This window comes from Capra hircus, chromosome 3 (assembly GCF_001704415.2).
Source record: "Capra hircus breed San Clemente chromosome 3, ASM170441v1, whole genome shotgun sequence".
In the NCBI taxonomy this organism is placed as follows: Eukaryota; Metazoa; Chordata; class Mammalia; order Artiodactyla; family Bovidae; genus Capra; species Capra hircus.
In genome coordinates this window covers 12,865,417-12,882,451 of record NC_030810.1, presented here as the reverse complement: position 1 = coordinate 12,882,451, position 17,035 = coordinate 12,865,417, and the positions used below count along the sequence as shown (strand labels likewise).

Here is a 17,035-nt window from a genome sequence, read left to right as displayed (position 1 = left end):
TTTGTCCACCAGCCCTGTCAGCGGCGTTTCCCCGGAGCCAGGCTCCACCTCGAGGTCCTCTCACTCAGGAACCTCGGAATCGGCCTGGTTACAGGAACTCCGGTCTCCCCCACAGCATCGCTGCCGCCGACCGTTTCGGCGCGGAGCCACCCGGGCGGTACTCACCTGGGCCACGGTACCCTGGAGAAGAGCCCATGAGCGGCGTGAAGTCGGGCGGGTACGCCCCTGCCCACGCCGGATGCTCTCTCAGGGCCGCGGAGGTCGACGGAGTTGCACTGGGTGGTCCAGAGGACGAAGAAGGGAAACCGAGACAGGCCGGGGAGACGCGCAGAGGAGAGCTCCGCACCCGCTGGAAGCCGTGGGAGGCGAGGCGGGCAAGGTGAGCAACCGCGCCGCAACCGAGCCGGGGACCCGCGCCGCCTGCAGCTCGCGGCCGCCGAGACCCGCGGGAATCCCGGCCCGCCGGCGGCGGCACTGCGGAGGGAGGAGCGCGGGGCTAAGCCGCTTCTCAGAGCCCGAGCGCCTCCCGGAGCCCGCCATCCCCGCCACCGCCTCTGGCCACCCGGGCGGGAGACCTGCGGGAATTCTGCTCGCGTGGAGCGTGGGACCCGCCGGGCTCGGAGTCTCCAGAGACCGGGGAAAGCGGGGCCCATGCAGCCAGGACGAGAAGGGGTGCGGTCCCAGTACCACCCCCGCGCCACTCCCCACGTGGCGGCCGCGCCCCCGGGGCGTGAGTGTGTACGCGGACGGTAGGGGGCCTGTGAATGAAGCCCCAGCGGCCAATCAGCATGGCCGACGCGCGGGACCCCAGGAGTGAGGCCCAATGGAGAGCTCTGGGCGGCCCGGCCGGGAGGCAGGCGGGCGCGGGGGGCGGGGGCCGGGGCCGCGGGGGGCGGGAGGCGGCTCCGCGGGCAGCCAATGGGCGGCGGGTGGGGTGGGGCTCTGGAGCGCCGAGCGGGTCCCGGCTTTAAGCCGGCGGAGCGCGGCGGCGGGGCCCGCAGACGGAGAGGAGCGGCGGCGCGGCGCGGCGCGGGGCGCGGGGCGGCATGGCCACCACCGCGCAGTACTTGCCGCGGGGCCCCGGCGGCGGAGCCGGGGGCACAGGACCGCTTATGCACCCGGATGCCGCGGCAGCAGCGGCAGCGGCCGCGGCCGCAGAGCGGTTGCACGCGGGGGCCGCGTACCGCGAAGTGCAGAAGCTGATGCACCACGAGTGGCTGGGCGCGGGCGCGGGCCACCCAGTGGGCCTAGCGCACCCCCAGTGGTTACCCACGGGAGGAGGCGGCGGCGGGGACTGGGCCGGCGGCCCGCACCTGGAACACGGCAAGGCGGGAGGCGGCGGCACCGGCCGAGCCGACGACGGTGGCGGAGGCGGCGGTTTCCACGCGCGCCTGGTGCACCAGGGGGCGGCCCACGCGGGCGCGGCATGGGCGCAGGGCGGCACGGCACATCACTTGGGCCCCGCCATGTCTCCGTCGCCAGGGGCCGGCGGGGGCCACCAGCCCCAACCGCTGGGGCTGTACGCGCAGGCGGCCTACCCCGGGGGCGGAGGCGGCGGCCTGGCCGGGATGCTGGCGGCGGGCGGTGGCGGTGCGGGGCCGGGCCTGCACCACGCGCTGCACGAGGACGGCCACGAGGCGCAGCTGGAGCCGTCGCCTCCGCCGCACCTGGGCGCCCACGGACACGCACACGGACATGCACACGCTGGCGGCCTGCACGCGGCGGCGGCGCACCTGCACCCGGGGGCGGGCGGCGGTGGCTCGTCGGTGGGCGAGCACTCGGACGAGGACGCGCCCAGCTCGGACGACCTGGAGCAGTTCGCCAAGCAGTTCAAGCAGCGGCGCATCAAGCTGGGCTTCACGCAGGCCGACGTGGGGCTGGCGCTGGGCACGCTGTACGGTAACGTGTTCTCGCAGACCACCATCTGCCGCTTCGAGGCCCTGCAGCTGAGCTTCAAGAACATGTGCAAGCTCAAGCCGCTGCTCAACAAGTGGCTGGAGGAGACCGACTCGTCCAGCGGCAGCCCCACCAACCTGGACAAGATCGCGGCGCAGGGCCGCAAGCGCAAGAAGCGCACGTCCATCGAGGTGGGGGTCAAAGGCGCGCTCGAGAGTCACTTTCTCAAGTGCCCCAAGCCCTCGGCGCACGAGATCACAGGCTTGGCCGACAGCCTACAGCTGGAGAAAGAGGTGGTGCGGGTCTGGTTCTGCAACCGGCGGCAGAAGGAGAAGCGCATGACCCCGGCTGCCGGCGCGGGCCACCCGCCCATGGACGACGTTTACGCCCCCGGCGAGCTGGGGCCCGGCGGGGGCAGCGCGTCGCCGCCCTCGGCGCCCCCGCCGCCCCCGCCGGCCGCTCTGCACCACCACCACCACCACACACTGCCGGGCTCCGTGCAGTGACCCCGCGGGCCGGGCCCCCCGCCGGTGCGCGGCGAGGCGCCGCGCGGCCTGAACTCTTTTTTGTTCGGTTGCTTTGGATTTTACAAAAAGCCCACAAACTTTCGAATAAAACCAAACACCCGGACCATCCTCTCCTGCGAGCGGCGAAGACGCCGACAGGCTGCGTCGCCCGAGCCCCGAGAGAGAGGAGCGAAGATCCGGAACGCGCCAACTCACTCTGGGCATCCTGCCCACCGCCTGCTCCCTGCCCCCAACCCCTCGACGACCCCCGCCCCTGCCCCCCCGGGCTGTTCGGGGCCGGATCCCGGCAGCGGCCTCCCCACAGCGACAGGTAACGCGGTACGGGGTTAGGGATTCCCCGGGAGAGAGGACGAAGAGAGGCGAGCTCCCCATCCCTCTTCCCCGCGCGGATCCCCCGAGCCTGCGGGTCACGGGTGGGGAACTGTCACCTTATTCGCTCCACGCCTCTTCTCTCCCATAAGGATGCGCCCCATCCCCCTTACCCTTCCTCCGGGCTTGGTTTTTTACGGTTTTTATTTATTCATGGAGCCTCTCGGCTCCTGGGGTCCTTCTAACTCCGCCCGCGCCCTTAATTTAAATCGCTGTATACTGTATTTATCGGGGCCCCGGAGGGGAGGCCGCGAGAGCCGCGTCTGTGTATAAAAGCAGGAAATAGCCAAAGCTTTAATCTAGCCTAATTTATTTTTCCCCTTACCTTCCCTATCTTACCCCTCAAAGGAAAAAAAAAAAAAAAAAGGCAAAACAAAAAAAAAAACTAACAAAAAAAAATTCGAGTGTTCATTTTTCGTTTCGTTTTACCCGAGCTTCTGCTCGGTTCCCGGTCACGCTGGAGGAATCCGCGCTCCCACGCACACGCGGATGGGAAGGGGCTTCTGCCCCGCCGTTGACCGACCAGCAAGTAACAGGGCCCCGGCTCCCCGCGGGGCCCTGCCCTCCTGGCCTCAAACAAACGAAACTTGGAAAAGTTGGAGATATTTTTTAACCAGCTGTAGAAATAAGCCGTTCCCTGAGAACCTTCTGCCTGAATCCGCTCCCTTTCCAGCCCCCTAGGATGCGGGATGCTGGGGGAGGCCTGGAGAGAAATTCCCCAAGTTTGGGGTGAGGTGGGAACCATGTAAATATGTGAGATATGTACACACTGGCGGGGAGAAAGAAACATTTTGTGCTTGGTTTTTATTTTTGGTTTTCCGGGTTGCCCTCCCTCCCTATCCTAAAGGATTTTGTACACTCACTAATCCGAAAAAGATATTTTAATATGATTTCCAGATTTCTGATCCATCTCTATTTATTTTCTGGATGTGTTTGGAGCTTCCCCCTTCTCCATTTCTTGTTCTGTTACCGTTTGAATTTAAATTTTGTTATTTTATTTTTATTATTTTTTGGAACAATGTTTTGGTGCATTCTCTTTGTATCCTTATTGCAAAAAAAAAAAAAAGTAATAATAATGTAGACTGGGAAGTTCCCTTTATATTTATGTTATAGTAAATATTTTATTACTCACATAAACATGTACCCCAGGGCTGTGTCCTGTCCTCCTTACTACTAGGGCCGGGTTGGTTCATGGGTGATGTGATGGGATACCCTGGCTTGCCTCCCCCAAAGTCTGGCATCACTATCTTGGAGGAAGGTGACCACACAGACCTTCTTCCAGGCCAGTATCAGGGCAGCTTGTTACTTGGACACCAGTTGGGCCCCTGCCTCAGATGAGTGAAGTTAGGGAAGATGAAGCCACCTCATATCCCCCTCCCATAAACAGACTGTCCTGGGATCTGAGCAGGGCATAAGACCCTGCAGACACCGTACTGAATTCGGATCAACCATTCCTCAGGCACAACTCAACTGCCCTTCTGAGCCAAGGAAGAAGCCTGCCCCTCTCTACCTGGCCCACCAGCCAGGCATCTCTGTATTTACATTCCCCCTGACGCACACACCCACCCCTGACTTTGGCTTCACTTTGCACTTCCTGGGTGGAGCCCAGGCCAACTTCATCATTCCAGGTCTTGGGGCAGGTGGAAGCGAGTCAGGCCTCACCAGATCACCCCAGCTGGCGTTCCACCTGCAAACAAATGGTACCCGAACCTGCCTGGATCCACTAAGAGCCCTAGCAGCTCAGACGGGGTCCTGCAGGAGTTAAATGGCCTGGGGAGGGAATCCCACGTGTTTGTTTGAGCAAAGCCAGTATTTCTCTACAGGCAAACGACCTGCCCCAACTTCTCTCAGGGAGGAACAGGGGCGAGAACATCTGTGCCACCAGAAAGCCCTGGCATCTCCTCTCCAGGGCTGGGTTACCAAGGAAACCCCCCACTCCTCAGGGAGTGGTTGTCTCTGCCTATGGAGGACTCCAGGGCCGTGCACTCATGACCTGGGGAGAGAAGCAGCCATGCTCAGACATCCCCCTGTCGAGCCTTCAGCACAGCGTCACCCGCTTCCCCAGAGTCAGGATGGTGAAGGCAGTTCCGGGTTCCAGAGCCAAAGCCCCTGACTATCTGTGTCCCAGCAAAGATCCTTTCTCCTTTAAAACAACTCCTCTTAAAAATACTAATAAAAGCAGCTCTTCCTGTTCCTCCGTAGATGCGGTTCTTTTCCCATCTTAGGAGAAACCACGTGAGGTTTATCTTACTCTTCGTGGAGACAAAGCTTGAAGGCACAATTGCTTGCCGGGGGAGAAAGTTGTGTCCCTAGCGAGGGTATGTGTATGGCTCCCTCCTGCCGGGGAAGCTGTCGAAGCCCAGGTCTGTGAGAGGCCTTGGCTCCAGCTGAAAGAATCTTGGGTGCCCAGAGAAGGGTTCCCAGGCCCCCAAGTCGGCTGTCTCTGGCAGGCTTGGGCCTCAGGATGACTTTTTCGATGCTGCAGGTTCCTAGAGACACCCAGAGCTCTGCCCCACTCAGTCTCGGGAGAGAGTTGTCCGTCCAAGTACAGAAGCCATCATGGTTTTCACAGGCTCAGCCTCTCACAGCTTGTTTATTTTTCCCCTCACACCTTCGGTCCAGCCTAGTAAGCAATTAGGCCTGCACTTGGCACCCGTGTCCCAGCCATCCCATTTCCCAAGTCGGCAGGCCAGGGAGCCTCCCCAGGCTTTTTACAAGGGAGGTTAGAAACTTAACCTGCCGATTGTGTGGCAGCACGACCAGGAGCGCCAGCCACCCCACCTAGGCCCCTCATCTCCAGCTTTGAAGGAATCGCACGCTCCCTCCCTGTTCCTTCCTTCCCGGATTCGTCCCAGCCTCAAGGCCCTGAAATGGAAGCCAGTGTAGCTCAGAGCTCCCTGCCGCCTAAGCCGCAGCAGGTTTGGAGTTTGGAAAGGGCGGCAGGGAAGATGGGGGCCCATCCCTGGCCTCTGCCTGCAGCTGACACCAATTGATTGATTGATTTCCTAATTGTCTGCTTAATCCGGTCCAAGAGGGTGGATTTATTATTTAAGCAAGTCAACTCCAAAACAACCAAACAATGCGGTCCCCCAAGATCCAACAGCAGCTGAGGAGTAGAACAAAAAGAGGAAAAAAAGTGGGAAAGAGGACGGAAGAAAATCTTCCATTTGGCGGTGATTTTGCTTAATGAGACACCAGCCTGGGACAACTACCCGCTGACCCACCCCTTGGTCACAGAAGGCCCCAGGGGGCTCCTTCCCCCAGTCTCCAGGCTGGGTTGATGGTAGGAACCACAACACATCTGACATTATAAGAAGGAAACCATAGGACCCACGGAGCAATATTTTTCCCTAGAGTCTTACTCCCCAGGTAGAACAGAGTTTAAATTTTTCCAGCCCATATATATGGGGGTCTACCTGCTCACTCCTGAGAGCTCCAAGCTTCCTTTTGTTCAAGAGAGCCAGATGTCCCTAGCGTTGACCTCCCACGAAGCCCAAGCTTTCCCTAGTGGATTTGGGATTTTCTCATCCCATCTCCCTCCTCTTCTCACTGGAACAAAATTCTTTTCATAGATCAGACAACCACTGGTTCTGGTAGTTAAAGAGAGCCTCCCTCTCCCTGCAGGAACCTATGGGTGTTGGTGTGTGAAGGTGTACGTGTGCTCCTGTGCCTGTAAATCCATAGCTGCTCCCAGAGATAGGAGGGGGGAAAGGAAGTCCATGCTACACTGCCGCTGCTTTGAGCTGGGAGAATATTTGCAGGGTGGGAGTTGGCTAACATGCAAAGAAGAAAGGTGGCCGTTGTGGTTGCCTGGGATCCTCAAGGCAGATTCGGAAGGTGCCCGCTCCTGAATTTCAAGGATGCCTGTATTCCCCACTACCACTTGCCCCAGGAGTTTGCACTGGCTTCTATGTCACGTTGCTTAGAACCTATGCCATCATCTTTTGACCCCAGGACTCCACTAGGGGTCCACAGGACTAGCTGACCCCCAACTGCAAACTGCCTGCTTAGGGCTCTTTAGAATCAATTCTCCTCCGAAGAGGCTCTGGACCAACATGGGGGAGGGTCAAGCCCCCCGTGACATGTCCAGGCCCAGGCTTTCGCTAGCAGGGCTTGAGCTCCAGAAAGGAGACCCACCTGAGCAGGGAGACGAGAAAGAGGAAGTTAGTTACCTGGCCTGGAGGCTCCCCCTAAGCTTAGCAAAGGAGATTCATCCGGTTTTCTGGCTTAGTGACCATAGTGACCAGAGGAGACACCGATCGTGTCCTGCACAGCATATGGGAAGGCCCTGGAGTTAGTATTTGCCCTCCTTCAAGGCTCCCCTTGCCACTTGGGAGGCCTCCGTGTGGGAGGACTGCCCTCTATTGGTCCCTGAGCTGGGACGTGGCAGCAGTCACCAGGGCCACCACACGGCTGAGCATACCCCAAAATCAGCATTAAGTTGGCTACACACTGAGGGGTGCCAGGTAGAGCAGAGGCAACCTTAGCCTTCAAAGGAAGTGACCTGGCTTTACATACACACAGGCTTGCCCGTGACCCTTCCTTCTCCATCTACCACCCAGCCTGTGCCCCCAGCCATCCTCAGAAATTCTCCATCACAGCTGCCTCCTCTGCTGCCCCACCCACACCCATCACCACCACTCCTCCTCTCAACCAGCTAAAACCCCAGTCCACACTCTGCCAGCTTGCTCACTCGCGCGCATGCTGAACCTCGCAGGCACACCCATACCACCGTCTGGTGTCCAATGCCAGCTTCAAGGCCTTTAACACCGAGCTCTCCAGAGTCGCTAGGTACCTGCGCCTTTGCTTATTTGATTTAACACACGCAGCCTCCTTTCCATCCCTTGGCAGGGTCCCTTCCTCTCAGGATTTTCAAACACTCACCCCACAAGCTGCTTTCCAGACACATCCCTGCCCATCATTGTTCCCAACTCCTCCCAGATCTCGCCTGCTCCCTTCAGATAATTAAAGTTAGGCTGTGTGTTTGTATGTATGTGTGATCTTATTTTTTAAACACACACCCCCACACATACATATGCGTGTATATATACAAACACACACAGCAATTAGATCTATCCGTTCCTGCCGTCGTCCCTCTTGTGCTAAACACATGTCCCCCATCGCCATGCCATGAACCCAGCATCTCGTAGTCATGGGCTCTTGATCTTCCTCTTTCTCTCTCTCTCTCTCTCTTTCACACACACACACACACACAGATACACACTGGCACTTTCACACACCCACCCCCAGCTCCTTGGTGTTTCTCCAGGGGCACGACCTACCTCCCACCCACCTCCAGGACATCTGAATGGGCTCCGCTCAGAAGAGCCAAGTACCAGGAGGACTCTGCTTCAGCACTACCCGCCCCCACGCACACACCCCCAGTGGACATGTCTCTGGCTGAGCCTGACCAGGGTGGGTCTGGGTATTATTAGGCTGCAGAGACAGCACGGAGGCATATGGTCTCGTACACAAGAAATAATGTTCATGTTAAATCAGACCTCATGCATAATGCATGGTGCCTGATCTCACATTATTTTGGGTGTTCGTCAAAATCAGTGTTCTTTCTTGTGAGGGCTCCTGGAAAGAAGGGGAAAAGGCGTTTGCTAATTGCACCCGCAGCCTGGACCAGGGAGCCGAATGTGCCCGGAGAGCCTCCCTCTGGCCCCGCTTCATCCACCAGTGGGTCTCATCCCTCTGTCTTTCCACATGAAAGGAGGGGCTGACTTGGGTTTGGAGCAGGCGTAAGGCCCCGTGTTATTTTTATTTCTTTTCTCTCGGCTCTCTTGTCCCCGGAGGGTTCTGGGGAATAGCAGTGCCTCGTCGTTCGCACACCCGATTCATTTGCCGTTTTATGAACTCCCCTTTGATTCATCGCCTCCCTAAGTCAATGATTCACTCCTGATGGCTTTTCAGAAATCCTTCTTCAAAGGCTCCAGATTATTCAGCTCTGAGCAGGGGCAGACCTAGACCCTGTGCTGAAGCTGCCCTCCCTGCTTAGGGTGGGAAGTTGTCACTATCCTCGGCCTCTCCCAGGGGCCGGCCAGTCCGGGGAGGAGGGAGTACCCCCTCCACACAGAAGCTGCTAGAGTCGACCCCAGCAGCTCATGGACAGACCTGGCCTTCTGGCAAAGCCCCCTCCTGCCACTGTAGGTCACCTGCCTTTCCCCAGTGTCATCCAAGTCCCCAGGGATGCTCTCCATGTCTCAGGAGAGGCTGAGAGTGGACTGGTGAAGCACAGGGGGCTGTGGGACCAGACGGATCTGGGTACAGATCCTGGCTCCCCTTCTTATCAGCTGTGTGACTTTAGGCCAGCTCCTTACCCTGTCTGTGCCTCAGTTTCCTGATATGGTGGTAATGAGAGTCCCTACCTCCCAGAGTTATTTTGAGGATTAAGGGGCATGATGTACTCAGAGTGCTTAGCCTAAGAAGGTGATGGATGAGTGAAAGCTGTTTTAATGAGGGACCTGGGCAGTGCATCATACAAAAACAAGTGAGCGAGGAGGACAGCCAAAATGTAAATAAACTTTTACCATGATCCCACTCTAAGGCACCCTGACATAACACTTGCCCAAGCACTGACTTTGTGCTTTGTTTTCATTATCTCACATTAACTATTCCTATTTTGCAGATGAGAAAAGTGTTGCCCAGAGAGTTTGAGTGACCTATCCAAGGCACCAAGACTAGTTGATTATAAAGCCTAGAAGAAAACCCATGTAATCTGATGGTCAGATACACGAACAACAATGACAGGTATATGTCATTTTTAGACTCCCTGCTACTGAGGTGAACAGCAGTGTCCAGTGCTTGCGGGGTGTGCCCCAAGCAGAGGGAGTTCCAGAACTCAGGACTGAACCAGGGAAAGAATTGGGGACCATGGGTTTTTGGAGTTAGTTGGCTAGGATCTGTCACCTTCTTCACCGCTGTGCAACCAGGCAAATCCCGTAAGGCTCAGGGAAGTTGGATGAGTCGCCTAGAATCCGCAAGAAAGTCAGGAAGCCTTCATGTGTGTCCGTTCAGAGGACTGTGCACTGAGAAGTGACCTACATATGGTGGCTAAGGATGTGGGCCGTGGCATCTGTCCAGACTTCCATCCTGGCCTCGCCACCTGCTACCCATGGGACCTTGGGCAAGCTAGTTTCCTCGCATGTCAAAAGATGATGATGACAGTACCTGCCCGGTAGGACTGTTGGGAGACCTAGAGGAGAGATGATACACATAAACGCTTAGAATGAGAGCCCGGCACAGTGTAAGTGCTCATTAAATGTTAGCTATAAAATCAATTTTATATGTACAATATATGTTATCGTGTTATTGCTGGGGCTGAAGCAGTGCAGAAAAATAATGCCTAGTGCTCTTTCTCCCCCCTCCCCAGAATTATTTTTCTTCATTCTCAAAACCATCCTGGGAAGAAAAGTTCAACCTTTCCACTCCCCAACCATAGAAGAGGAAACGCAGGCCCAGAGAGGTTGAGGCACTTGTCCAAAATGACCCAGAAAATCAGTGGCAGGTGCAGACTCCTTCTGATTCTTTGTGGCAACCCCATGGCCCTGGTGATGTGCTCTGAGCCCCTTCTATATACTTAGTAGCGCTGTGCTGGGTTCTGGGGAGACAGCACCCAGAGGGTCAGGGAAGGCCCCATAGACACTGGTACCACTAAGCTGGGTCATGAAGAATGAGTTGGGGGTTGCCTCTGGGGCTTCTAACTCAGGACCTGATCCTTAAGAGGTAATATGGCTCAACCCCAGTGCCCTCAGACTCCACTAGTTCTGCCTTCCTGAAACTTCACGCCTCTTCCTGCCATGCTCAGAACACTTCCACATACCTGATCCCAACACAGAAGATTCAACTCAGGGTCAAGGCTGCTAGACTCTGGGAAGCCGCCTCTCAGGACACTTACACAACTACAGATTCCTTTGGGTCCCAACTCCTGCTTCCACTGCAGCCCTGCCCAGAGACTGACCACCAAACCATGCCCCACGGCATCCCAGCCTCAGAGGCAGGGGCCAGGTACCTGGCTCCAGACTTCACTCCACTGTTTATCTTTAGGATGACCCAAGCTGGGTCATTTGTCATCTCTGGACCTCAGTATATAAAATGGATCATTCCCTCACTTACCCATCCATCCATCCTGCGTCCATCCATTCATCCACTTGCCAACCACCCATGCACCCAGGCAACCATCCATTCGTCTGTCTACCTACCCATCCACTCATCCATGCAACCCTTGATCACCTCTTCAGCCACCCCCACCTATCCATTCACCCAGCCACTCCCCATCCATCCTCTCATCCAATCATCCAGTTTAACAGGTCCCATGTTGAGAAGTAGGAACATGGAGGTAAATAAGACCAGTCCCCCTGTTCTTAAAACTCCTAGCTAGCCTCTTCCCTTCCCTACCTCTCAGTCATACAGAGTCGACATGTGAGAGCCCAAGTGAGATCACCGACGGGGAGGAAACAGTGAAGTCTATTGTTACATCGATGGATCTTGTGTGTCAGAGCACTGGCAACCTCCTTGCCCCACTCATTTCTTCGGGGCCCTACAGAAGACGGAGTCGGTATGGCCTCTGCATGGCCCTAGGACTCCCCTTAGCTCCAAATTCTCATTCCAGGGATGCCAGGTACTGACCTGAACTAGAGGAATTTCAAAGCAAGTGAGGGAGAGGAAGGAGCTTGTGAATATAACTTCTGCCAAGGCTGAAGATCACCACTGGGTCTGGTTTTCTACCAGAAACAGCAGCAGCATCTCAGCACCAGAAAGATCTGGGGAATGTTCTAGACCCAGGCCTGTCCCCACCAAGCTGTGTGATCTTGAATAAGTCCCTGCCGTTCTCTGGATCTCAGTGCAGTTGGGGTGGGGGTGTGTCCTGGGTCCTCCCCACTTTGAGGTGACCCCACTCCATCCTCACTTCCCTTCCGGCCTGGGTGGGCCTGCCCTTCTGACAATGGAGCCTGTCTGAGCAGCCCACACACGAGGAGGAGTATGAAATGACGTGGTTGGTGTCCACAGCCCTGAGTCCTCTGGCTATTCAACCCCGCCCTCTCCTGACACAAACAACCCTCAGTCACCTCCCCCTCCCACCCCCCAGAATCCGGGCACAGCTGGGGCTTGCTATGCCCTGGTCACCCCATGAATCACCCCTCTATGATCCCCGGGGGAGTGGTCCAGGGAGCATCCTACGCCCCAAGCGGGGTGAGGGCCAGAACCAAGGCCCTCAAGCAGGCAGTGTCCACAGGAACAATGGGGGCCTGTGGCTGGCAGCCGGAATGTGGCCATTGTCCCGCCCTGGCCCCCAACCCCAAGGCCTCAGGTCCCCAGGCCGGGCAGGCTGGCGTGGGTCGATGCGTCAAGCACTCGTGTGCCAGGGCCAGGACACACAGCCTGCCGCTTCCCTTCTCTGGGCAGGCAAATGGGTGGGCCACCAGGCCAGATCCCACCTCCGCACCCCGGCTCACAAAGGATCACATGCACAGGGTGAGGAGAAGCAAGGCTGGACCCAGGGAAGCCAAGCCAGCCTCGGACCCACTCATCCCTGGGGTACTTGGAGCAGACTCGGAGAAGGCGCCTCACAGCTCCAAGACCCAAGCTATACATCACAGTGGGGAGGGGGACCACATTAGAATAATGCAGGATTAGAGTGGGGTTGCTATAGCGACGTATTAGGGCAATACATCCAGGGAGCCCGGCCCCTTGGTGATGTATGACTCTGCTCAGCCGAGGGGAGCAGGGGGAGGGGACCTGTCCCGCCCCTCCGAGGGGCGAGCAGACGCCAAACGTGCTCTTCATTGGAGGAGAACACCTGCCTCGGACTCCAAAAAAAGGCTCCTCAGAACCATGTCAAGACCAAGACAGACACCTTGCAACCCAGCCTCCAACAACCCCCACTGGGGTCTGCGCTGAGTTCGGCTTCCAGTCCAGATCCCAGCTCCAGCTTCTGCCTCAGTCCTGGCCTCCAGGCCCTCTCCTTTCTGCTTCAGTGCTGAGGACCATTCCCATACTGTGTCCCCAGCATCCAGTGGGGTCAGCAGGACTATATGGGGGTGGGATGGAGGAGGCAAAGAAGAAAACAGAGGGAGGAGAGAGAAGAGCATCCAGAAACACCACTCAAAGCTATGCGTTTGAGAGGTTGAGGCTGAGGGTGCCCGTGCCGGTCCCTTCTCACATGGGCCTCCCCATGCCAGTATCTGGGTACCCCACCCCCAACTCATCCCAGATCTTGGAATTTAACTTCATCTATATACCCCCCATACCAAGGGGTTATTGCTGTAGACTAGCCCTAGAGTCAGACGTGGATGAGGCTCCCAACAACGCAGAATATGCTAAAACATCTTCACGTAATGTTTGTAATAAATTGCGTGACAAAGTCAGACCATGGACTCCCTTCCCAACTTCTGTAGCATGTCATTTGTACTGGCTTGCCCCGTCTCAGAGGCCCCCTGTTCTCAACCCCCTGGGGACATCGAGTTTCTCTTCAGATAACTTGCTTGGCTGTATCCTCTTTGGTGAGGAAGAAGAGGCAGGATGGATTAACCCCCTTCAAGAATCATAGGTGTGAGAGAGAGAGATAAATTAGGAGGCTGGAATTAGCATATGAAAGACTGTCTATATAAAATAGATAATCAACAAGGACCTACTGTATAGCACAAGGAACTATACTCAATACTCTATAATAACCTAGGAGGAAAAGGAATAGATGTAACAATGTGTATAACTAAATCACTTTGCTGTCCACGTGAAACTAACACAGCATTGTAAATCTACTATATTCCAATATAAAAATTTTTTTTAAGTTTTTAACGTTTATTTATTTGGCTGCATCGAGTCTTTGTTGCGGTGCACAGGCGCACAGGCTTCTTTCCGGCTGTGGTGTGCAAGCTTAATTGCCTCACAGCATGTGGGATCCCAATTCCCTGACCAGGGATCGAACCAGCAACCCCCCCACCCCCACCACACTGAAAGGCGGAGTCTCAACCCCTGGACCACCAGGGAAGTCCCTTAAAATTTTTTTAAAGAAAAGAAAATGCTTTAGGACCTTTCCCTAGCTTCTCAAAAAGAAAAAAAGAATTGTTAAGTGTGCTTATATCCCTATCTACCTCTCTACATATCTTGACTTTCCATCTGTGTAAACATGTCTGTGTGTAACTCATTATGTGTGTGCGTGTGTGTGTGTGTGTGTGCGTGTGTGCGTGCACGCACATGCCTTGCCTCCTGACTGAATGGTAATTTTTGGTTAATTCAATTGATTACAATAATTACACAATCCCCCAAAAGTCTTCCTTTTTCCTTGTGAAGGTAACACTCTGGCCCAGTGCCAGAGGGTGGGGGAGTGTGGCTCCAGCCCCAGCTGGAAAGTGCTGACCTAGACTTCCCCCATTCTCACTAGAGGAGGGGTCACAGGACAAGGCAGGATAGAGGCCTTGCCCTCTACATACACGCACATGCACCCCCTGAGCCCACGAGCACATGTGGGCAAATACACACACACACACACACTTTGGCCCTTCCCTGGTGCTGTCCCCACGATGGAAGAAACTTCATCCCTATGAAGGGCGTTTCTTCCCTCACTGTCCTTCATCCTCTGGGAGCCTCCTCACTCACACTCACATAGACATGCATGTTCACACACAATTTATGCACACACAGAGCAGAGGGAAGGGGAGAGGCCAAAAGAAGGTAGGTGAAGAGATCACGTGTGCCCAGAAGGCAGCTCCCGGGTGGAGGAGCAGGGGACCCAGGGCTGACTGAGTGGGAGGGGAGCTTCACGGCTTCCTCTCTTCCCCAGCCAGCGACCAAAGGTCAGCCCAGACGGCTCAGCCACGTGCGGCCCAACCACCCCCGTCGGGTCATGTGAGCCCAGGACCAAAGCCTCATCAACACGCCATTGTCCTCCAGAGCCCAGCCTCATGCTGGAGGGAGTAAGTCCCCTCCAGCCCAAGACCATTCAGTGCCCTGTGGTCCAGGAATCTGTGGTCCTCTCCTGAGGGGACCTTCTCAGCCCCCACCTCGAGGACAAGCTGCCTGATGCTTAGACTAATCCTAACCTCTTCAGGACCTCCCATCCACCTCTGAGGCATGGAAGAAATGAGCTTTCCACTTGCACTGAGAGTGCCTGGGGTGGGAGTGGTGATCAGGCGGAGGAGGAAAGGACCTCTTTCTCTTGTGCCCTCTGAGGGGTGCACACACCACCCCGGCCACCCCCATCCCGTCCCATACCCTACATATTCTGGAGAGGAGAGAGTGAAGTGGAGAAGGGCCCAAGAGTTGCCCTGAAGGTCATCTTGCACGTCAGCACAGGGATGGGCCCCACAGCCCCTTGAGCCCTGGCTCCCGGCCTGGACCACAACACAGGCTCCATTGACTCCTGGGCACCCTCTTTCCCAAGATGCACGCAAAACTGTGGGCTCGTGGTTCCAGCCCACGGGCCCCGGAGACCCACAAGGCTCCACAGGGCCTGGCCCCACAGGACCCACCCAGGAAAAGAGACCAGAGCTGGCTCGCTGGACAGCGTGGGTGGATGCATCTCCTAAGAAGCTGGCAGAAGAGAGGAAGAAGGAAGGGAGGGACACTTCGCAGGATCTTCACGATCTGGGCTAAAGGCCCTCGTGGCCCACCCCTGAGCCCCACCCTACCCTGCCAGGAGTGGAGTCAAAGATCTCAAGTGCCCAACTAGGATAGATTCTCCACCAGAGCCTCCTCTACCCACCACTCTTCCCTCCTGACTCCTTGCAAAAACAGGGACTGCTGCCCCCGCCGCCAAGACTAAACCTGGGAAAAAGCCACCCTGGCCCATCCTCTGTCTCCTGCAAGGGAAGTCAGGTGGAAAAGGATGTTATATCTGGGGGAGGGGGACGGGAGGAAAGCCAGGCTCCAGCAAGGGGAGGGCTGCCCCAGCAGGATGACAAGGAGATGATTAAACCCACAGAGAAGATTGATAAGAGAGCTAAACAGCTGCAGCTCTGCAAGGTGGGCTGGGGACAGATCTCATCTTGTCCTGGCGTCTCTCAGAGCACTCGGGGCGGGGTGAGGGGGGACTGGGCAGCCTGGCTGAGCTTATGACATACCCAAGCTCCCCAGGACTAGGGAGTGAGGGAGGCTCACACCTCCTTTCCCCACCCCCCAGGCCTCTGATGGTGACTTTCCAAACTCCCACCAGCCCAGAGTTGCCTCCCCTCTTGACACCCCTCTGCACCTAGGCAGCGCACCCCTTCTCACCGGTGCCCACTTCACCCACACCATCTCGGCCACAGCTCTCACTCTCGTTATTATTAGATGTGATTTACAGCGGAAATGCTGAGTCAGACAAACCAAGACTCCCCAGCAGAGGTAGCGAGAGAGGAGAGTCTAGCGGAGGTGGCCCTCTCGGGCACAGGGTTCTCAGAAGAAAGTCAGGAGATGGGGATCTGGGATGAGCTGGAGAGTCATCTCTCCTGTTTCTCCTGTCTGTTCCAAGACCAGGATCCTCACCTGGGTCTCTTGAACTTTCAGACCCCTTTTTCTGATTCCCCACCCAGCTTTTCAGCCTCTGATCTTCCTCGACAAGTTGGAAGAGAACAGCCCAGGGATCCAGAAGACTTGACATCGAGGTCATTCTGCTGGGCCGTTTCTTCACACCGCTGCTCATGATCCAGAGATGGAGAGAAGCAGGAAAAGTGCATTGCTGGGGTCCCAGCCCCCCAGTCTGCAGCAGAAAGCATGGGCACTGTGCGCTCCTGTGGGCATCCAAAGGCACCGGGACACGTGTGGTGCACGGCTCTGCTCCCACCTTGCGCCAAAGAGCTCAGCGGGCAGGTCCGTCTCCTCTCCCTAGGTCTCTGACTCCCTAGCAGGGAGGAACTGGGCATTGTTGCCAAAAATAAACGTTCGCTCTCCCGCTCCCTGGCTCCCGGCTCCCGCTCATTAGGATGCGTGGCGTTTGGCTGCGGTCCCACACCTTGCAGCTCATTATAAATATGCAGTCGCTGCTGGCGCTACCCCAATCATCTCTGCAATCAGAGCTTTTAATTAGGTTAATTAAATTGTATCAAATCTCGCAGGGACGCAGTTCACTGATGCTGATGAGGCAGCCAAAACAGACCCCAGCTCCTGCGCTAATGAAGGCCGCTGCCTGCCTGCGCAGCGAGGGAGCCCGAGCGCATAATAAACGGGCGCGTCCTCTGGGAGGAGCTGCTGCTGCCCAGACCGTGGGCTCTGGGGACCTGGCAGGGGGTCTGCCCCAGCCCACCAGGCTCCAGCTGCAGCAG

At 56.7% G+C, this 17,035-nt stretch overlaps 1 protein-coding gene across 1 annotated transcript; it reads left to right on the top strand.

Moving 5' to 3' along the window:
- Positions 1,006-3,139, top strand: POU3F1 (POU class 3 homeobox 1). The gene has a single exon (XM_018041998.1). The coding sequence runs from the start codon at positions 1,047-1,049 to the stop codon at positions 2,400-2,402; it is 1,356 nt and encodes a 451-aa protein (XP_017897487.1). The 5' UTR covers positions 1,006-1,046; the 3' UTR covers positions 2,403-3,139.

What these genes read in the sequence shown, in the direction of transcription:
- POU3F1 (XM_018041998.1), top strand. Translation starts at nt 1,047, where the DNA reads ATGGCCACCACCGCGCAGTACTTGCCGCGGGGCCCCGGCGGCGGAGCC.